We start from the raw sequence: 23,182 nt of genomic DNA on the forward strand, positions 1-23,182 counted from the left end.
TGCCAAGCTGAAATGTAAGCTTTTGCTGGTCAAAGAGAAATTGAGGAAAGGAAAAGTTTTTCTGACAGGATACTAGACCTACAATCTGAAGCAGGGGGGAAAAGAATAAACTGCAGTAGCTGGTCCTAAACAGTTAACTGAGAAAGAAATTGAACAGACATGTGATAATCAAGTTGGAGAAACTCTGCTGCTGTCAGCTATGAAAGGGGGAGGGGAAATTATGACCAGGAGTGACTAAGTGATAAAATTCAAAGGCACTGAGAGGAAATGAAGGAAGTCAAAATTGAAATTGGACAGTATGTACAGAATTTAAGAAATGGGCTAAGTGGAACTGGCTTGGCAAAATGAAAAGTTAAGAAAGAAGAGGGGATACAGTCAGTCTGGAAAAAAAGTAAGAACAGGAAATGTCATCAGCAATGAAAGGAAAGAGAAAGCAGACAAGGATATTAAAGGAACAAACTATCTGGCACTGAAATAAAACCTAGGGCCTGGACACGAGAGAAGGATGCTGGGAGAGGAACTCCGAAGAAGCTGAAATGGACAGACAGGAAGAAATGCACTGGGATCATGAGTTAAAAGAGTGTTGGACTGGGGTAGATGAGGTCTCTGATTCCTCCAGGTGGGGTCCATATCATTCGTTGTTCATTCTGCATCATCTTATAGTTGCAATCCATTCAGAAGCTGACTGTCTGATGTTGCTACTGGCTAATTGCTTCCTTCAAGTGGCAGAGGTCTGTGCACTGTGATGGTTAAACCCAGGTAACTGTTAGTTTGATATGATGCTACCAAATATGCTGTAAATTTGTTTGGTTTTTTTAATAAGTAAGAAATTACACATAAAAATATGATAGAGGACCATTATTTTGCCAGCAAAATTAACCACTCCCAGTTACAACGTGCTAGGATTAAGACTGCCTGAGTAACTATTTGCTTATATTCATTATGAAGAAGCCTTTAATTACTTGATTGCATACATAGTTTTCCACTTAGATGGCAAAGTATACTTAGTCCTAAAAAGCTGATTAAACATTCCAAGCAGAACTCCTATTCATTTAATCTGCAGCTGTGATTGCTTAGTACTGATTTTCAGGACCAAGTCAGGATACAGATAATGAGGAGCATTTATCCACAGCAACCACCTCTGATAAGTCTGTACAAATTAATGAATATGGTTTTGCATGGAATCCAGAGGATCTTTAAACTGTTTTAATCATGAGACAGTGCTTTCTCTATCTTGAACTCTCATTCAAAATACACATTTACAATGTAGTAAACAAATAATAAAAGTGCATCCCTAAAAAGTAAGTCTCAATGCATGCAATATGCATACAATAACTAGTGGTTCACTTCACAAAATATGAAGAGTGACCAGGAGCTAAACTAACTCAATGATCATAGTAGCCGCAAGGTTTTAAACTGAAATTAATTGATTGTGGAGTTAAGACATTTCCAAGTTGTGGAGCTTTCATAATCTCCATCCTGGAGTCTTAGAGTACTCTGTGCTGCCAAATGGGCATTACCTTTGGAAACCAGAGGTCGGATCGAGGGCTAAGTGACTGAACAATGGAGGTGGCTGTAATAATTTATTATAATAGATGTAATAAAAACAGAGAGAAAGAGAAGTAAATAGGAGAATACTAGCTATTCACTTTAACACTTGAAAGAAAAATTATGGAAGGAAAGAAACAGTTTTTGGTAAGGACTTAGAAGAAATGATGAATAACAATTAACTGAGGATTGTGAAAAACAAGTAATGATAAACCAACTAAATTTCTACCTTACATACACAAATCTTGATTTTAAGGACTTCTAATACTGTCTTGTACAACACCCTCAGAAGTAAAGTGATGGAGCACAGCTTAGATACCTGCAGACCTACTCATCTTTGGCTGAGGCTGAGGTAGTTGAAAAATTACAATTGACTTATCATGAAATCACAGCTTGCTGGTTACTTGAAATTCTAAGAGGGTACTCAGATATAGCAATGCAAAATAATATCAGAACCCTTAACAGTACAAGCACAGAATTATATAGGAGGCACCATGCCTCCAAACAGAAAACAGAAACTTAATTACAGGCCATTAAAACAGTACACTTCCATGAACCAGGTAACACTGGTTTTAGGGATAACCAGCAAAGGAAGATTTATAAGACTGTATTGGTAGATGTTTGATAATGACCTCAAGCAAGAAGGTGGAGGAAGAAGAACTAAGCATTAGAAATATCATGCTCTTCCTGGGGAAGAGATTGAGATGCTGTCAACTCACTGTAATGATGTTGGCCCCTTCTTTTTGGAGAAAATGGATGCCAAAAACCATAGAACTAAGCAATACACTGGAAGAGTAACTATGAATATGTCTACCAAGTAGGTCGATGGAAAAAGCTTGTTTATTTCAGTTTTAACTGCATAATTGCTGGCAATGAACAGTAATAATTAGATGACTCAGACTAGGGATGTTAATAATTTCATGACTGTCTGAATTAGACTAAGATCTCAACAAACTCAATAAACTAACAAAAAAATAGACATCAAAAAAACCCACATAAAATTGTACAGGAAATCCAAATTAAATGGGTGGAGACAATCCAAGCTGTAGTATGCAGTGCAAGAGTGTTTTATTTTGACTGACTCTCACAGTTATGCATACAAGAGGAAACTAAGCTAAAGCAGGCAAAGAACTCCACATCTGCTTTTTTAAAATTTATTTTCTGATGCTCAGCTTTGCAGCAATTTTGTTCCCTCAATACATTTATCTGCTTGAACTCATACAAGTGCTTATATAAAATTTTTAAGGTAAGCCAACCTACTTGTTTGGATTATATTTTCCCCAATAAGTCTAAAACTGGTATATAAACAGAATAATGTTAGATAATATTTAATAGAGATTTAGCAGTGAAAATAAAAACCATGCACAGGCTTCCCATATTTTTTTGTAATATACACCGAAGTTTGTCAGTAAAGTCACTTTGTAGGCAGTAGCACATCTAATAAAAAAAAAAAACTCACGGTAGTATATTTTTCAACTGATCTGTCAAGTGCCAAAAAGACAAATAAAACTTGTATCAACAACTTGCCACTCACCACAGTGAATTAGAAGATCATCATGAAATTCATATAGCTCCTCCCGAATCTCCTCTGGACAGGGACAATCCTCTCCCAGTTGAAAATTCAGCAACATATTAATCTTTAAGGGATTAAAACACAGTTAAAACACTGAAATAGCCTAGGACATATTCTAGTATATAGCCATACTTTACCTGTTTATAACTTCAGTTACAGCATACGTTCTAGAACACAAGTTTCAACATTCTGACATTCAGTATTTTGTGGCATGGAATACATTTATTTGCAAATTCATTTTGGTTCTCCAGTGAGTCAGGACTTTATTTTGTCGTCATAAAGACTTTTTTTAATCTTTAATTCCATCTTTTTCTTAATATTACCTGTTCTTGAGGAGGAGACCGAAATTCTTTAGTCTTCTTGGCAGTCAATGCAGCAGACATGTTCAAGGCTTGCATCAGTTCATTGTACCTGTATTTCTGGTTATACTGCAATTTTGATACATAACGGTCTGCAAACGATACAATTGCTTCCACTCTATGTTGTAGTTCACAGTCACAAAAATAATTGAGTAAATGACACATCTAGGGTAGAGAAAATAGACAATCTCAACAGCTTTACAAACTCTGGGGAAGAACGTGAGCACATACTATACAGTGCATCAGACCGTAAAAATGAGAGACATTTTTCCCATATTTTTGTTTCAACACTGTGAAGGATACAAAAATGGTGGTTTCATTATCTGATTGATAATATATTGCTCACACAATATATTACTCCATGCACCCAAAATATCTAGAAATCACAAACTAGTTTGGCTTGGAAGGGTCCCTTAAAGATTACCTAGTCTAAGCTTTTGGTTCTTATGAAGTAAGTATGTATTCACATATCTATTTAAGTGTAGATATATGTAGGAAGAACTGCACCATCATCCATTTTTTTTAAATGAATTTGAGGTTTTAAGGCAAAATGGAATTAAAGGCCTTCAGAATTTCAAATCTTATTAAGCAGAGAACAGACAAAAAATACAATCATTTTTTCATCAAGAGTAGAATATAAGTAACACATTTATAATAAATGGTCACCTGAAGCTTAACAGATTCTGGTAATCTTGTCTGCAACAAGCCCTTTGCAGGAGCCTTTGTTTGTTTGATTGCTTTCTCCCCAGCTTCTACAGCTTTTTCTTCAACTTGCGTCACTTCTTCCTTCTCTGTCCTCTCTTCTGTTTCTTCCTTGTGTTCTCCAAACACAGTGGGATCAATGAGGAGTAACACCTGCTTCACATCATCATCATCAAAAACACCCATTACAAGCAGTGTTGCTATCAGTTTAAGGACAGGAACGAACTGGAATGCAACCTGTCCTCCAACAGGGTCTCGTATATGACTCCCACTGCACTGCACTGCCTCTGTCAACATACTTATGGCCTTGGATTTAAGTATCTCCAGGGGTATCTCTGGGATGGATGTCTGATGATCTTCGCTGGTCGCGATAAAGCATGGAGTAGAAAAATTAAAGGCTGGTTTAAGACAAGTGCTAAGCCCTACTCCAGGTAAACCATGCTTCTTTGTTTCATCGGGATATAGTTTAATATTTCGAGTTTCATCGGTAACTGGAATGATAAACTCATTGCTCATCATGAGCTTGGCTTGCTTGGCATGCTCCAAGTGAATACTAATGAGCAAGTCATAGAATCCAGAACGGAGAAGTCCAGGTAAGTATTGATTATCTATTGTAAAAAATAGCTGAGATACATCCACGTGGCTACAAAGTGCATAAGCAACCCTAGTGTTACCTAGAGCACTAACTGAGCTATAGAGCTTTAAGGTGTGGTAGTGGAACATCATCAAATCTTCTTGTTCACATAGTTCCAAAATATCAACACATCTGTTATGAAATAAAGAAACAGAACACCAGTCAATTCCATGAATAAAGACTTTGAAAAAAGAAAGTTCTATAATCTCTGAACATTCTGATACTAACTAAGATTAGTTAGTATCAACTTCTATATTAGTGGTTTGAAGAGGAACATTTTCTCAGTTCCTCTTCAAGCCACTAATATAAAATTTGATACTAACTAATCTTTGTGTGTGCATCATTAAAACTCAGTAAATGGTGGGAATAATTTACTGAGACTGTTCAAAATCATTACTCCATAGGGAAAAAAACCACCAAAATCTAAGATGGAGGTGCTTCTTTGGAATCTATTGTAAATTAGAACTTGTTTTTAAAATAGGTTTATTAGGCTTGCTGAAAATCTGCATTACTACCATTCCTAAACAGTGCTTTTGTAGTTTACTCAGGATTACGGGTTCATTTTTTCCACAAGACCCAGTGTATTTCACTCTTTCCATGAATTCAGTTTTACTAACAATAAATAAAATTGAGTTTTGAATCATTAAAAGAAATTTAATAATTACTAATAAAAGTACAGCTGTTAAATGATCTTTCTGCTACACTTTTGCTGATAGTTTGATTTTTCACTGGTAATGACATTTGACATTTGGATAGATCTTTATTATCCTCACTCTGAAGATAAAACCTAATGAAAATCAAAGAAAGGTATGATCTTGTCAGTAAGAACATAAGAATTTAATTAATGTAAATTCAGTGCGAATGAAACAGGAAGAGATTACAGGTTTCTATTACAGAAAAAAATTGGAAAAATAGTACTTGCATGTTCTTTATGCTTGTTTTTCTCAAGCTGAGAGAAATCTCCATGTTTAAAGACATACAGATTTAAGAGATGCTATTTCAATTGAAATTTAAATAAAATCAAATAGTCATACTTTCTTTTATGCATGCAAAACTTGGTACGTAACATTAAAGTTCAGTCTCCTGTATTTACTTAGATTTTATGAATACAATAATACCTGGTATGATATCAGGTGAGATCAGAAATTCTCAACAGCTATAAGGTAAATATTCAGCAAGGCAGGTTTAATCAATACACTGACATATTTTTTCAGTGTATTTTGTCCCCATCAAGTAATTTTATCTCATTATCAATGTACCTGTTTTCTTCTGGAATATGAAGTGCCATCATCTGCAGAGGTTCCAAGCACTGTACAACCCAGCCATGACGCTCACTGACACGCTCAGTTTCTACTCTGAGGAAGCTGTTTGGCATGCGGCTCCATAAAACTGGTGTAATTGTTTGTACATCAAGGCGAGGGGGACACTGAGGAATAGGATTTCTTTCTTCACTTTTAAAAATTGCTGCTGATAAGGGCATGGTATTCTGAAACAAATATATGTATTAATTAATAATTTTTGAAACATGGAATTATTAATAAACTCATAACACCAAAAGGAAGTATAAGGTTTAAATAACAAGGAGATCATAGAAAGGTAGAAGTTATTGCAACATACAAAATTCATTAAAATCCCCCAACAATAATGGTGTTATCCTCAAATAATATTAGTTTATTTTGACAATTGCAGATAATCAATTAACTGCATATAATAACATTTACAGAAGTAAACATAGAAGTCAAATTACAAGTCATGCCCTTGATTCAGCCTTCCTAAACAATTTTAATTGAGCAGGAATTTACATGAAAATAAACAGATTTAAAAGAACACATTTGCATAAAGATTGTCTTTCTATGGAATACAAAAATACTTCCTACCTTTAATTTACCAAGTTCAAACTGAATCAAGTTAGTGCTTGTAGGCTGTAAAAAAGTTGCTGGAAAAAGCTTTGTGTTTGGTTCAACCTAGAAGTGAAATGAAATGAAATTTTTTTAAAAATTGAAAATGGAAAAAAAAAATCATCTCCCTGAATATGATAGAAAAGAAATACTGTACACCTTACACTTCATCATAAAATAATTTATATAATTTTCTAAATAAAGTGTTGAATAGTTTACTTATACTATAATAAAATTTACTTATACTATAGTTTACTTATACTATAATAAAGTATTCACAGTTATTTTATAGGACCACCTGATTTTTGAGACAGGTGTTTTGTAGCCTTATGTGCTCTCAACACCTATAAGAGGAACCACTGCCATGAAATAAAGAATTAAAAATATAATTATAGAACAGTAAATGATTTTTAAAAATTCAGTGCTCCAGTGTGGCAGAAAAAATTACATCAATACAATTAAGTCAAAGTTTCAGAAATTCAATTAAATATATTAGTCACATCATGGTGTATTTTGTGTATCATGTACAGGCACTGTACATAACAAGCACAACTACAATATTTGTGCTGTGAAGGAGTACAACTCCTAACTCTGAGGAGAATGATCGATCAAATACTGTTTGCTCAGAACTGTGACTATGGGCATAGACAAAATAATCTAGGGGTAGGTATTAACATTCCAAATTTTTTGCTAAGTTAAAAAAACCACAACCCCAAATCCAGAAAAAAAAAGGCCTTCTGTTCTACTTGTTGTGTTGGGGTTTTTTCTGAATATCACCCTGGCATTCAATAGCTGGATCAAGAACTAGAGAAAAATTAATTTCCTCTCTTAAATATGTTGACCTATAGGCCTTTTAAAATGAAAACAGCAAACAAATATTGTCTTTCTATTTCATTTAAGAAAACTGAAAAGTATATGTAAACTGTTATAAGACTAGAATAATTACCTAGACTGGACAAATACAAATTAGTTGTGGCAGTTGGAGTGAGAGATTTGATTTAGTAAAATATTTTAAAGGTCTTAGTTTATTGTAAAATATTCAAGACATGGAAATGAAAACTACATAATATTATTTTCATTGCTATTAAAAAGAGAATAAATAATTAAATTACTCAAAGCTAAAATTAAAAAAATATTTCACCATTATTTGTAACAACCTTGTTGGGTATACTATTTTATATCTATAGAAAATGCTGGATCATCTCATTTTTCAGCAGACCAGGTGTAGCAGGTTTTTTTGAGAAAATATTTCCTAAAAGAACTTTAGGTGTTTTTCCATGATAAAGAAACAGAGGAGAAATACTGGTATTTTCTGAGATTTAGATTTAGTACAGAGAATATGGTAATATTTATTGCAAGTCATATAAAGAAAAGCCTGAAAGTGTTATTTACACTAAATTCAATAATGTGCATCTTCCACATCTGTCTTGTCCTACATCTCCTATCAAGAAGAGCAGCTAAAGGCTGTCCATGAAAAAACCCACAAACATCCACTGCAAAGAAACACACCAAAATTTCATGGGTTTGCTCAGAAGCTTTTGATTTGTATCTGGTTAGAAAAACAACAAAGCAGTGCTTAAGCACTTCAACCACCTGTTTTCTTTTGCCAGTGTGCTGACATTCAATATTCTCCCAGTATGGCACTGAAGTTACTGACCACTATTACAAAATATTCCAAAATCACAATTACTAGACAACCTCCCACCCCCATGTACACGCTGTGTGCAACCCTGCCACATTCATTTTCAATGGAGTCAGTATAAAAGTTCCATTAAAGTCAAACAACATTCCAGTTTTGTCTGTATTTGAGGGGCTGACATAGAAGAAAGCAATGAATTGTTGCTAATACTGGACAACCTGTTCCACAGTGAGTGCTTTACTATGGACAACTGATCTTACTGAGAGGAAATCTCAATAGTCTGGTGCTGAAAACTCCTGTCAACCACTGATCCATTTTTAAAATGACACCATGTTTTTATGGTATTAATAGCATTCAGGGCCCACCCCTCTTATTCAGGCTTTCTGCATTAATGCATATTTGAACTTTAGGTTTTGAAACTTATCAAATCATAAGGTCACCAAATCACAGCTATCTGCAGAAGACACAACCCCTGGTAATAATGAACTAAATTTTTCTTCTTAATTCATATCAAAAATTATATCTTAAGTCTAATTTTGACCTTCTGCTAGTTAAAATATTTATTTCCTCTTTATTGTATAACACATTCAGTTGAAAAAATAATTTAAAGAATTAACTTTATTAATCAAGATTCTGAACCACACAGAGATGTAAAAAAAATATTTATCCAAACATATTGAAACAACTCAAAAAAAACATAGCCTTACAAGACGTGAGAACAAGAAGGATAAATCAGAATGACATAGAAAACATGTTATCATCACACAAAGGGTGTCCAGTTATTTTCTGGAAAAAAAAGAAGTAGCATAAAAACAAGCATCTTACTAGATTGCTTCCTGAAAATCTGATAATACCTGATAACAAGTGCCAAGCTCTCTTCCATTGGCTGTGAATGACACCATTCCAGTAGCCAGGTCAACAAAGCATCCAATTTCTATATCAACATTACTGCGACCTGATCTCTGGGAATTAGCAATTGCATCTCCTCCCCAAACCATGTAGCAGTTGCTGCGTTTCACACTGAAAGAGTGACAAGAACAAAGCATAGGTCACACTGAACTTGGTGGAGATAAACTGTAAATGGAGGAATACCTTTTCTTTTCTTTTTCGTAGTTATGAAAAAATTTCACAGGCTTCTGTGTGCACTTTTAAGTTACAGTTAAACAAACTGCTTCATCCACAGGGAGTAAATACAGATGTTAAATTAAAGAAGCATCTTGCATTTAAAATTCTTTCCAAAAGAAGTTTTCTTTGCAACAGAACATTAATGATAAATTCACTTTAACTTGTCTACCTAAAACACATTCATATATAAATGAGCAAAGAAAACTCATATTCCATAATCAATTTTCTTATTAGTTTAAATTAATGTTTAAAATAACATCAAGCTTATAAACATCTGACTTTCAAACAACAGTATTAAAATAAAAACTTTAATGCACTATGAATAATTCCTTACCTTTCATGAACTCTGCCTCTCTCATCACCTAAAGTAACTGTCACTGTACAATTTTTATTTAGGTCAAAATTCTCACTGTAAAAATGATAGTCTGGTGTTACCCAGCCAACCCAGACAGAGGATGGGTCTTGGCCAGCAAATATCCGTAGTGAGTAAAAATACTGAAAGGAGGAAAAGAGCATATTAATAATATAAATTTAAATTATTTTATCAAGGAATAATCAAATCTCCTATATATCGAACTTTAATAATAGTAATTCACATTCTTCTAATAAGTAATTTAAAATATTCTTAAATTAAACAAAACAGACTAGTGTTTTAAGTTGATGGGGTTTATGTTTACACAAGTTGCAAATCATGCAGCTCTGGACATCATTATTTATAAACAGTGTTATTAAAAAGGCTTCTTTCAACGGATTTATTTCTAATGAACATGTTGCCACAAATAAATCTACTTCAAAACTTCAGAAGAATTAAGCATCTCAACATATGTACTTACTGTAGTAGAAGGAGGAGCAGTTTCTTGGCTGTGCTTTCTACAGATAAAGGAAAATCAGTAAATAATTAAATTTTTAAAAAAAAGTAGCAAAAAAATAGTCAATATTAGGCTAAGTATACTTAAAAGCAAACTACCTAGTAAGCTAGCTTACTAGATAACCAGCTTTGCTTGGTACTGAGTATGCATTAGCAAAGACTGTATAGGATACAAATATACAAGTAAAATATTGATTGCAATTAAGGTAGAGAGTGGGAGAAGAGGCAGATTTACAGCAGTTAAATAAAGATAGAGATAACTCTGAAAGGGGCAGAATGCATTAATACCCAATATCTTTAAAATGCTGTCCCACAATCTTTTTTTCTTTTATTAAATTAGACACTTTTCTGGTAGCAATGAGGTACTGAGCAATGATGTTGATGAGCAATAATCCAAAGGGCAAAAGTCTCTGAGCTGGTTTTCCAGCCTAGCTTTTGCAAATCATAATTATTCTGAAAAAAAAATGGAGCTGCTTAGGCAAAGATCTATAGACCTTGTGATGCATCTATTTAGAAAAGGTTCTCTCTTGTCTGGACACAGCATTTTATGGTAATCTGTTCTTAATGCACAGAAATTTTGAGTATACAATAACAAAAAATAATAAAGCAGTACATTTACAATGAAAGCACCAAGTAGGATAATCAAACCCAAGTCTAACCGTTTCTGGAAAACATCAGAGGAGGCATTTTCCACACCCATGCCGAAGTTGAACGATGAGTGGAATTCAATGGGCATACTCAAACGACAATATATCATGTCTGAATTGCTGTTCTGTGTGCCAAATGTTTTGTGAGTAACTTTTAACCGAGGTGGACTCTCAATGGTCCCATCAATTCTCCATATCTAAAAATAACAGAAATATTTTTAAATAAGTCTATACAAATGATGCTGAACACTTCCATTAAGCAACTAGAGGATGAGAAAATTGAAAGAGCAAAATTAAATTTTTCATAATTAATTATCTTCAAAACTATGCAACTTTGTTCTCTGATACTGAATTTAACCTGAAAAGCAAGGGAATCAACAGATTCAGTAGATCCTGACTTCAGTAAATATTTTCAAAATGTTCAATTTGGGAGTAAAAAAATTTAAAAATTAATAAAATAGTTTATTAAACTAATTCATTTTGAGTACACAAGTCACTGAAAAACTGTACCACAAGAATCAGTAATTTCTGACCACAATGAGAAGAAAAATCAATTAGAATTGTTCAGAGGGTCATTATGGGCTTTGTGTCTGGTATTACTTTCCCTTGAGCTGAAAAAGTGCATTTTCAAATTCAGTGATAGGAATATTTTAAAAACTTTTAAAGACAGGAACAGTGATGAAATAATCCTGATAAAATAAAAAAAAGGCTGAAATCATTTAGTTGGAATTCAGTGAAATTTTCAGAGACAATCATGAAAGAATAATTGGCTACACTTAAATTAAATTGAAGTAAATGGCCTAGAGAGATTGTAGTTAACAATCTCCTCAGGAACTCAAACATTTAATTTTGGAATATATTAATTTGAAACAATTTATAGAAAAGACAGAATATATTATTCTGCTCTAGGATAGATTAGTTAGGAAGTTTTGGAATTCCTATCACTGGTGCATCACAATGAAAGAATCTGTGACATCACAGGTACACTTAAATGTCCTCAGACTTTAGCAGAACAATTTTCAGATATTTAAGAAAAATTTATAGTAGAGAAGGTTTAGAAAGCGAAAGTGTATGTAAGATAGAATATAAAAAAAACCCCATAACTAACATATTTCCAGTGGCTAACCCCAACATAAATTAAGTCATATAATAAACCAGATAGTATGGATTCCTATGGATATACCTACCATAAATGAAAAAGAAGATAGACAAGATCATCTGGAATTATCTAAGAGTTACTTAATAGAGTAATATGACAAACTATCTGATGACAGTAAGTATTAGTAAGGGTTTAATGTCTCAGCTTGCTAAACAAACAATCATTGAACAGGTGCCTCCCTGACATGTAATGTTACCTTAATGTGAGGATGATTTTTTGGCACATTGACAAATGTTGGTAAGCGTTTACTAAACCACATAGCAACATCTCGGTTCATGTTAACAGCAAAAGGTTCAAAACCTTCTTGGAGGCCACACATTGTATAATACTTGAATGTACTGGCATCCATTCCAAGGTTCATGCGACCAATCTGAGATAGGCCCAGTGCACAAATTGGAACAAAGCCTGGAGAAAAAAAACAACAAAACTTAATAACTTAGTTTAAAACCAGACGTTCTTTATTTTCAATCCGTCTAATGTGAACTAAACTTTAGCTCCTACAAGTAATGCACATGAAATGACTATAGAAGCAAGGATTTAAAGCCACCTTAAATACTAATGTCTAAGTTCAATATAATTGCTACCAAAACCCCGAGAACTTAGGCACCATCACATTTATATTTGTTATCTTTCTCATTTTTAGACTAATAAACATGGCTTTATACAACAAGCTGGTCACTGGAAGCCAACCTTGGCTAGATCAAAGTTATTAACAGAAATTAATTATGGTTTCTGAGGGCACAAAATTTTCAAAAGGGCTTTGAGATGAGGTTCAAGTATCTCAATACATTTGTTTGAAATTTACTTCATCATCAGTAGGTACAATTGGGTTTTTGCCAGCTTTCATTCCCCATCATTCACAATGGACAAATACACACTCCTTTAGTGCTAGCATTTTTTGGACTCAACTCTTTGATCGCCATATATGTTTAGACAAGGATGAAAGGCTGTTGACTTATTTCACCATTTCCTCAAAAAAACAGAATTTGGAGCAAGATTAGGGAAAAGCCAACAGTTCAACCTCTAAAGGAGAGACTTTCTCTCCTAAATTTTGAGACTTCAGTACAGCTTTGTTACGGCCCTTATTCTTCACCTTCATAAAAACTCTATCAATGGTAAGATCAAAGAGCAGTGAGCAACTGCAAAGTTTTCTGGCAATCACTAGCAGGTATGAAGCTATTAATGGTTGGGGGAGATACACTTACAAAGAAAAAGTAAATGAAAACATAAAGCAAACCAGTTTGAAAATATTCCCCAACTCTTTTACTACAGTCATGTAGATGTTACTTTTTTGAAAAACCAAAAGCCAAAAACAGAAGAGGAAAAATATCCCAGGAAAATAGGATATTTGGGTAAGTTCTGAATAGGAGAGAGAAAGAAAATAAAGATTAGACTCATGTTGCAAAGATCTTTCTTTTGATGCAGACTCTTACCACACAGTACTCATTTTCTCCTTCACAGACATGAACATATTATATTTACGCTCCAATGAGATTATCAGAGACTACATTTTCAGGTTTTGGAAATTTTTAAGGATGCTTATTATTACCACTACTTCTTAGCACTGAAGTCTTGAGAGAAAGTCTAGCAACAGTGAGAAAATTTATCCACTCTGCTGAAACCCCATTAATGTGGTTAAAGGAGAAATAAATTCAGTTTGTGCCACACAAGCACTCTCAAAATAAATTTTTATGAAGTTAATGTATAGCACAGTCTGAAGGTTCATATCAGTGGAATATGATTTCTCAGCTCACTGAGTCATGACAGACCAGTTTTCCTGTTTGTTTTATTATTTTGTCTTCCAATAACCATGTGACTTTAAAGGGGAAGTTACCATTTTCTATTACGAAGTCAGCAAATGCGAGTTCTGAACCTTTACTGGTTATAAGCAACTCTCCATTCAGAGTAAAGATGATTGACTTGTCATCCAAGTTTATCATACAACCAACCACGTCTCCTGGTTGCCAGCTGCGTCCAAAGAATCCGCTGCCTTGATGCCAACACTGGCCCTAAATGTTAGACCAAGAAAATAAATAGAGTGCTAAAATTAAAAATTAAATACAAAATAAATAAAGAAACCTAGATATTTTATTTTCCAGGATCTTAAACTAATTCTAAAACAATACTGATCATGACTTTTGCCTTAGAGATAACAGGGACATAGAGAGACTAAGGCACCCTAACTTCAGCAATTTGGAACCTGATAACTACTGTTCACTGGATTCAACTTCTTACAGACAGGGTCCTCCTTCTGGTCCTTTAGGAGTCAAGCTTGGAAAGAAAGTACACACAGAAACCCAAAAAAACAGAAAAAGAAAAACAGACTGTGGTTGTCTCAGTTAATGAAGAACCTTTTTTTGATTTTTGTAAAACACCACGTATAAAAAATGGAAGTGAATGCTGTATCTTCTTTATAATCCTGACAGACTTCTCTACTTAGTTGGTATAGCCTAAGAAGACACATATAAACCAACACTTCTTTGTTAGCATAATCTCACGACCAGAACCAAAATGGAGGTACTATCCAGTGTGAAACAGAGCTCAGAGATATCTTTATACAAATCAAAAACATGCTGGTAGTTGATGTGGAGTACACAGAGGAAACCTATGTTGTAGTTCTCTGTCTAGCCTGTTCGTAGATCAAAAGAGGTAAAGGTGTACTGACTTTGCTTCCTTCAAACACAAACGCTTGGTCATCAGCTCCCAACTCTACGTCCGGTCGACAGCCTGGCCTGGCCCAGCCAACACGCATATCTCCACCTGTCACAGCTTCAAACTCAAAGTACCACTTTCCAGACTTCACTGCATAGGATTGTTCTACTCTGAAGAATCGTATCTTGTCAATGCTGACTTTTTCCATTGTTTGGTCAGCTGCAAAAATAAACAGAAGAAAAACCCCCTCTTTTAATAATAAAACAAAACTATAAATGTCACTAAAAAGGCCATGATTCTTATTGAAAATACATACCTATCTCTTGGTCAGGTGGCTCAATACTATAGCCGTAGCCTGCAAATGTTCTGACAGCTTCACGGAGGCTGTCTCTGTTTGATTTTTTAGTACGTTCATCTAATAATGCGTATGGCACTAGCCGAGGATTCCGTTTGTTCTTAAGATCCTGAAAGGGATTATAAAAAACAACAAGAAAAGTCTGTTTAGATGTTACAAAGACTTGGAATAATGAGACAGAGTGTACTTTGGCATCATGTAATGATTACAGAAGCAGCATTAATGAAGAAGAGTTCTATGAATGCAAGCTCAATTAATTATCTGTTAATAACACTGAAAACCTAAATACAAGAATGAAGGAGAAGGGTGGAAATATATTCTCATACATCCAGCAGCTGGAACCATACAGGTCTGACAATCCAGACTTTTATATGTAGGCCTTCTTTTCCTGCTCCAAATCCCCTCTGGCTTTTCAAATTATTACAGGACAGTCAGTAATTGTCACCTTAACTAACACTCCCTCCCAAATGATGTTCTGGAATAAAAAAAAAATCTCACATTCTTTACTTATTCCAAATGCATGTAAAAAGTTCCTACCTGTTGAATGCCATAGGTCCATCCTTGCTTTATTCTATCTTTTGCCCAGACATTATGAGCATTTTCTGCTAGTTTGTCAACTAGAAATTCCTGAGAAGGTAACAATTTCACTTCAGAAAGATCAAGAGGGGCAGGTTTATATCCATTTGACATCATGTAACTGTAAGTCAACAAAGCAAAAGAGAGAGTCAAGATACCCCAGTTATGGTATTTAAGTTTTTCTATGATGCATTCACAGGGTGAAAATCACAATCTCTCTCCACTTTTTAATCTCCTACTCTCCCCGTTTCTTTGCAAAAATCTTCCACTGCATTTGATTATTGACTAGGATATAAATTGGATTCTAGCCATCTAGACCATCTCATTTTCCACCTACTTGCACAATAGCTAATTAAATGCGACTCAGATCCATATTTACGTGCTTAAATGGTTGCTATAAAGCAACAAAAGTTTTTATTGAATGACTACTTTATATATATATATATATATATATTTGTTATTTAAACATTTCAAGTAATTTCTATTTTAAAATCTGTATGATGACTTCTTATGAAACTCTCTTATGTATCATTAAGTATGGTATTTTAATTAACTATTTTGTAAGGACTGCATTACCATTTCTTCCAACAGAAGAAAAAATTTTAACTATTGTTCTTACCACTTTTTGACTGAATAAAAAGTTTAGTAATTTTTCAGCAGTAGCCATTATCTTCTCCAACCCTTCCATATTATATAAGGACAACCTGTCCTTTTAGACATATTCAGATTCTCTTTTGCTCAAGTCAGGTAGTTTCCATTAATTAGGATGTTTCATACAGGCAATAGGTATCTTAACAAGAGAATAATAGCGAACCAGTATTATGCTAGACTGTCTGCAGTATGAACCTTGAGAAAAGTTCTATTTTACTTTTTTTAACTAAGGCCATCAACTGGATCAAGATTACCATCTCTCATCATAAAACTATGTGTTTTACTGCTCACATTAAACAACTGACTTTGTTTCTCATGGATAAATTTCTTTCAGGAAAAAAAGACATATAGTGGGTGGATAAACTGATGTAAAATGGCCAGTGTCCAACTTGTTGTTTCTGTCTCCTGTGGTGAAGTGGTGGACTCTCTTTCAAGTAAATAGATCTACCATCATATGAACAGACTGTTTTTTATTATGAGACAGAAAAGCACTGCGATGTTGTATTTAACTTTGGAGTCTCTGTTCTAGGGTGTGTAACACTGCTACAATTGCCTGTATGTGACTGTTTCTGCCTCTCAACCACTTCAGGAGGTGATGTAGCACAGCAGTATTCACATTCCAACATCATCACAGCCAAGTAAAGGCCTAACCAGAGATCTGTAAGACCTTATCATGTATGGAGTTCATATCCAGTATACTTTAAATGAACTTAAAATATTTTATATTTATAATAAATAATTCTAATATATAACTATTACCATAAGGTACATACTTTTTAGGAAGTTTGACTTTTTTAAGATCTTCCTCAGCTGCTGGATGGGCATGAACAATGTGACATCCAAGGGCCAAAAGGGTTCTGGCATAAAAATGGCATTAGTGAAACACAACATTGTAGCTCTCATGCATTCTATAAATATGCAGAAGAAATTATGTTTAAAAACAAGGAAGTAATCCAAAATAATGGTATTTAAAAACCCAAAACATTTTAATTTATCAGAAATAATAAGTAAGCCCTTCAAAGACTAAAAAGGCACAAATCTATGGCCGGAGATTTCTACCACTTTATTAAAACCAACAGGATTTGGTAATGTTTTTTAATTTGTCTCTCTGTAGAGACAAAGTTTTCCTACATCAGTCTGGTTGGGTTCCTGGGACTTCTAGTAAAGATAGAAGAATATCTTTGAAGGAGGTATTTAAATGGTTTTTATATCTTACAACAGTACAATGCAGTTGAATAAAAATAAATTTTTAAAACTTTATTTTCTTTTCTATTTAAATCTCACTTGAGGGTTTCAGTTGACATTTGTAGATTATAATTCTTCTCTGTCTCAGGCAGTTTTGAGAATTCCACAAGACAAGGATGATGCCTTTTATTATCGTCCCGTATCTGCAAAACAATAACAGAAAAGCGTACTTTCCTGGTGGAATCAAGATTCACAGTAAAAATCCAGTAAATTCTTTGCCATAATGAAGTCAATATAAGCAATACCATTTATCTTTGTTCAGTGACAGCTACTCATAACTATATAAATCTCCTTTTTCCATGATTTACTTATAATGAACACTATAAATAATTCTCCATAATTAATGAAATAAAAAAAAACAAAAAACAAACAAACCTCACCAACCAAATGAATTTGAGGAATTTGAATGTTTAAAAAGTCACCAAAAAGTTAATACCACTGTCTCCTTCTAGCTTACATGGTCACCTGTTGATGGTAATGTATAGACCACTATTGCATACACTATTCAAATTCCAAGTCAAGGTTTGGGGTGGTAGGAGACTTAACCTAATACAGGCTAAGTCTGATAGCCAGACAGGCCATTCAAAACATACCTTGCCATATGTCCAGCCCAGTTCTATTTTATTCATTCCCCATAGTTCATGGATATTTTCAGCTAGTTTGTCCCTGATCTTTTCAAGATGAAAAGGAAGAGCAATCTAAGGAAAGAGCATAACAATTCCAGAAATAAGACATTACCACACCTTGTATATCCAAGATCACTTAGTTTACTCAGTACAGCACAACAAGCAATTGAAGAATTGCTAAGAAAGAGGGAAGATTTTATACTGTGAATTTAAGTTTTGAATAGACATAAGTTATATATCCCATTATTGCTAACTACACATACCTGACTGGTGTCTATTGGACAAGGGATAAAAGAAGCTTGCGAGAGAAATTGTGTTGTACCCAACAAATCCCTCACTCCTTCAAAATCTCTTTTATATTCTTTGACTGGTTCCAATTTCATCTTCTCTTTTGGAAGCAGTGCTTCGAAACAGGGAGCATAGCCAGCAGGAGGCAGAAATTTGAACTCTCCATGACGTCCACCCAACAAGAAACGAACTCTGTGCAATTTTCAATGAAGCAATTAGACCCTTAAATAATCAGCATATATCATCATTATGAATAAATAGTGTAGAAGCCTAAGCATTTGTTTTACTACTATTTACAAAAATGCATGTGTGCTTCATGTTTTGGTAAATACCAAATGGTTACCAAGCATTCATACTAACAGATACTGTCAGTAAAACTAGCATCTACCTACTATATTTTGAAAATTTGTTTTGGCCAAAGCAAAACTAATTATTTAATGTAGTGGCATGCTGAAATATTTCTCGCTTAAAATCAAATGGTTTTAAGTTGTGATGTTTTAAATGGATTTAAGGGATTTGGAAACACAAATCTATTTTAAATTGGACTGTTACTCTAAAAATACTATTGAGACTATTGATACATAGCTTGAAAGTTTTAAAGTTACGTCTCAGTGAACACATGCAGACAGTTTGGCATACGAGAGAAATAAAAAAAAACCAAAACCACTAAAAACTTTAATACATTAAGAAAGCAAACAATATTATACTGAATATTACAGCTAGGAATGAGTTCCAGAAGCACAACTAAGATTCTTTGCAAACCCCTAAAATGTTCTTTTTCTCCTCAGATATAGATTCATCAAGAAATTTAAGAATATACCAGGAAAAACAATAAAGACAAAAACTATCCAGCTGCATACTTTGGTCCTCAAGTGAGCAAACTCTAGAGGTAAACAAACAAAGAAATTATTAAAAAAAAATACTGTTATCTCTAGGAAATAGCCCCTACATTTTTTGTGATGGAGTGACCAGAAGCCTATAGGAGTATTAGAACAGATCAACATATTTTTTTCACATTTTTAAAAAGATTAGACCCCAGAAAACCCTCCTTAACTCATGAATTCAGGATTCCCATGTAAAAGTATTTTCTCTAGTAGTAATAGACACAGATGATGACATGCATCTGCTATTAACATCAGCTATAATGTTACTATATAAACTACAAAGAAAAATGCTCTCACAAAATATAAAAGCAACATCAAATAAGAATGAAAAAAAAGAAAAGAATCACACCAATTTTGGCAGATTTCTTACAGTAAAAAGCAATGAATATTTTCAAAAGCTTTGTATTAATGCAGCTACATAGTAAGGTCACTCCAGGGGAATAAATGAAATTGATTTACTAATCCTTTCCCAGCCCTCATTTATTCTGTTTGATTCTTCTGGAGATTTTCTGAATTCATTGAATATAGACAACCATATAAATTGTCTACAGTAAGTTTGAATGTCAGTATTTTAGCTATAGAAGAGGTAAGAAATGGGGAATATTAGTAAAGAGATTCCAAAACTGCTTCTCATCAGTTCTGTTTCCTACTGTGAACACAGTATCAGTTTTCATGATGATTGAGGTTTTTTTGGTCCCTGCTGAGAAAGCCAGTGAGAACCTTAATTAGTGCAAAATACGGTGCTGCATTTCTAACATGCTTTTTTCACTGATAATTGGAATGAAACAAAATTAATTTCCCCTAAGTCACCAAATACCCATAAAATAATACTGTCCAGACATTGTGACTTGATCAAATAGTTTACAGGCTCACATGACACTTTTAAGTGAAATCACCACTGAACAAATCATTACTTCCCTGCCTTGCTTCCAGCTGCTATTTGGGCAGAACCGAAGCAGCAAAACAGAATAAATCATACTAGAATTTGGACAATATTTTGTGTGATAAGACAGCAACGAAAACAACTAAAATTAAGCTGTACTTACTTTACACCTGCTGACAAGCTTACGACAGGGAAGAAAAACCCTTCTGTACTGAAGTTTTCAAACATTCCCTGTACAGGCTGTCCATTAATGCGGAATGAAATGCTGGGTACACCTAAATCCAAGCAGCAGCTAACCACATCATCAGATGCTAATAAATGCTGATTGACAGATGCCACAGCTCTGGGTACCCGACCTAGGATAAAAGTATTTTGGAATCAGAATGTTTAAGTAGGTTTAATTTTTAAAAATTATTTATTCAGCCATTTCTAATGGAGTATGTTATGGATGCCTCCTTGTCCTCTCTGGAAAAAGGTAATTTCCTACATTGGATAATTGTTCAGTAGTGTTGGAATAAAATATTGAATTATTTGTGTCTGCACACACATATTTTATTTACAAAACCCAATGCTAGAGGAATTTTAATAAAATTGACAAATGAAACACTCTTAGATTACGAATTATTAGAATTAATGTAATAAAATTTACTTCAATGTATACACTCTCATTAAAACACCTTTCATTTGTATGGCCCCCCTCTATTATTTTCAGAGCAATTAAAGAATACCTAGATGTATATGGCATTTAAAGGTACTGAGAAATATGGGGAAACTAAGGATTTTGTCTGGATGCCTTGAAAATTGCACATTAAAACATAGGCCACATATTGAGCAAGCTGAAAAATAACCATCATTTACTGTGCATGCAAGAGGAATCTGGATGAAAAAATAATGTGATAGTTTACAATTAAATACTCTACACACTAAAACTAAAATAATGAAGTTGGTAGTAGCGTAGAAATTATTACTTTTTATTGACAAAACTTTTATGAAACTATTTATCTAAGTTTTAGTTCAATTTGTCAGATCTCTCAACAGGTTAAAAATAACTGTCATTTTCCTTCAACCATGGATTCAAAGTAAAATAGTAATGCAAATGTCAATTTGTATAGAATTAATTTATCTGAGATCAATACATCCATTTATTTTGGACATATAGAATTAAGACAGTATTGATCCAGATCTGGAAAATGCCATTCTGCGGTCAAAGTCATGAAAACAGAGGCAATCTGCTAAAAAGCCTAATAGGTATAATTCAATATTGGCTAACATCTTAGACAAGCACTCTGATTTGAATTTCTAAATAACTTCTTGATGACCTGGAGTCCTGAATGTAGCTCACTATGAAATAGCATGTTATATATACAAAAATAATGGAAGGTAAACGTGGAAAATTGTTAACTGTAAAAGTAAGTGGTAGCTCACAAAGTACTCACCAGACCACAGATGAAGGCCATCAAACCCAAAAGAGTAGAGGTCATCACCAACACCATTCCCTCCCCATCCTTCTCCACCTCCAGGATAGGGAGCATAACCTGAAGTAGAGGCCCATCCAACCCGCAAGTGGGTGGGTTCAGCCGTCAAGAATGGATCAACCTGATCAATTATTAACTCAAAGTACCACTTCTTGTATTGTGCAGAGCCCTCAGCAACACCCAAAAATATGTTTGGTCTTATGCTGAGAAAGAAAATGCAAGCCAGTCAGTGTAAACATAAAGTGTGACATAGGAATTATATTGCTGTATAATTGTCAAATTCTCTTTACAATTATGAAATAAGTTCAGGTCCCCAAACTTTGCTTATAATATTTTTTTTAAATAAAACACTTTGCATTAATTAATAAAGCTGCTGTAGAACCATCTTCTAAGGCAGAGGTTCCATGCTTTCAAAAGCTTACAGTCAAAAAAGAAATTACAAGATAATTTACTAAAATCAAAATCAGGAGTGAGGTTGCCAGGAAATCAAGTCCCTCTTAAAATACACAAGTACTTCAGAGTATGTTTGCATACTCTGTTCCCTGTTTTGACTGAGAAACAAACAACTTTCATGCTCCCATTTTAGAGCAGCTCTGATTATGAATTAGCAGTTTCTATTTGATTCCAGGTTCCATACAAATGCCATATTGTCAGTAAAATGTAAAAATGTATTTTTTTCAGAAGTTAATACATAACACATTATCACATCCTAAGGGGTGTTTCTTAATATTGAAAGTTCTGGGATATTTCTTAGGGTACAGTTTTTTATTCAATTAATTACTAAGGATATGGAAATTCAGTTTTTTCTAATATAACAGAAATAATTTTTTCTAATTTAACATATCACTATACCTTGTCACATCATTAATCAAACGTGTTTGCAAAAGTAAGTCTCTTCTGGGCAATAAATTGTCACAGATCAAATTTTGATTGGCACGGACTGCAACTCCATTACAGACGCAGAGAGAGCAAAGCACATCGAGAACCTTAAAAGCAAAATCAGAAGTAGTAAGATAAAGGTAGCTAGGAGCATACACTATTATTCAATTGTCAGCTAAATTTACATTCAGAATAGGCCTAAAAGAAGGGATATCATATACATTATTGTTTTCTATATACTTTTCACATATTTGGACCAAGTGTAATCTGTACTACTGATAGAGGATATCAAACATTTGTGGAACATAAAATCAGAGCATAGGGTTTAAGAATGCATCAGAAACCTTCCTTTAAGATTCTTTACTCTCATTTTGATCAGACAAAACAGTTAAAACAGCCATATATCAATTCTTTAAGACTTTCTAATTAAATCTCAATAAAAATTTGAATATAAAATGAAATTCCTTGATAAATTTTCTGCAGCCCAAAAAAATTCCTGTACAAAATTAGTGGATA

General features: G+C 33.8%; 1 protein-coding gene across 10 annotated transcripts in view; it reads right to left on the minus strand.

The window, feature by feature from the left end:
* Positions 1-23,182, minus strand: part of RYR3 (ryanodine receptor 3) — a 190,868-nt gene that overhangs the window by 90,324 nt on the left and 77,362 nt on the right. For all 10 annotated transcript variants that reach the window (XM_038139161.1, XM_038139162.1, XM_038139157.1 and 7 more), the window contains 21 exons: positions 22,640-22,773; positions 21,749-21,990; positions 20,476-20,668; positions 18,521-18,737; positions 18,225-18,329; positions 17,671-17,774; positions 17,160-17,243; positions 15,697-15,856; positions 15,121-15,268; positions 14,818-15,023; positions 13,987-14,161; positions 12,349-12,557; positions 11,006-11,190; positions 10,312-10,348; positions 9,813-9,973; positions 9,208-9,373; positions 6,694-6,780; positions 6,076-6,302; positions 4,147-4,948; positions 3,445-3,645; positions 3,083-3,185 (listed from right to left, as the gene is read on the minus strand). In XM_038139161.1, the coding sequence (XP_037995089.1) occupies positions 3,083-3,185; positions 3,445-3,645; positions 4,147-4,948; positions 6,076-6,302; positions 6,694-6,780; positions 9,208-9,373; positions 9,813-9,973; positions 10,312-10,348; positions 11,006-11,190; positions 12,349-12,557; positions 13,987-14,161; positions 14,818-15,023; positions 15,121-15,268; positions 15,697-15,856; positions 17,160-17,243; positions 17,671-17,774; positions 18,225-18,329; positions 18,521-18,737; positions 20,476-20,668; positions 21,749-21,990; positions 22,640-22,773 (3,946 nt within the window). The remainder of the gene's footprint in view (positions 1-3,082; positions 3,186-3,444; positions 3,646-4,146; positions 4,949-6,075; positions 6,303-6,693; positions 6,781-9,207; positions 9,374-9,812; positions 9,974-10,311; positions 10,349-11,005; positions 11,191-12,348; positions 12,558-13,986; positions 14,162-14,817; positions 15,024-15,120; positions 15,269-15,696; positions 15,857-17,159; positions 17,244-17,670; positions 17,775-18,224; positions 18,330-18,520; positions 18,738-20,475; positions 20,669-21,748; positions 21,991-22,639; positions 22,774-23,182) is intronic.

The sequence above is a fragment of the Motacilla alba genome, chromosome 5, assembly GCF_015832195.1.
Source record: "Motacilla alba alba isolate MOTALB_02 chromosome 5, Motacilla_alba_V1.0_pri, whole genome shotgun sequence".
In the NCBI taxonomy this organism is placed as follows: domain Eukaryota; kingdom Metazoa; phylum Chordata; class Aves; order Passeriformes; family Motacillidae; genus Motacilla; species Motacilla alba.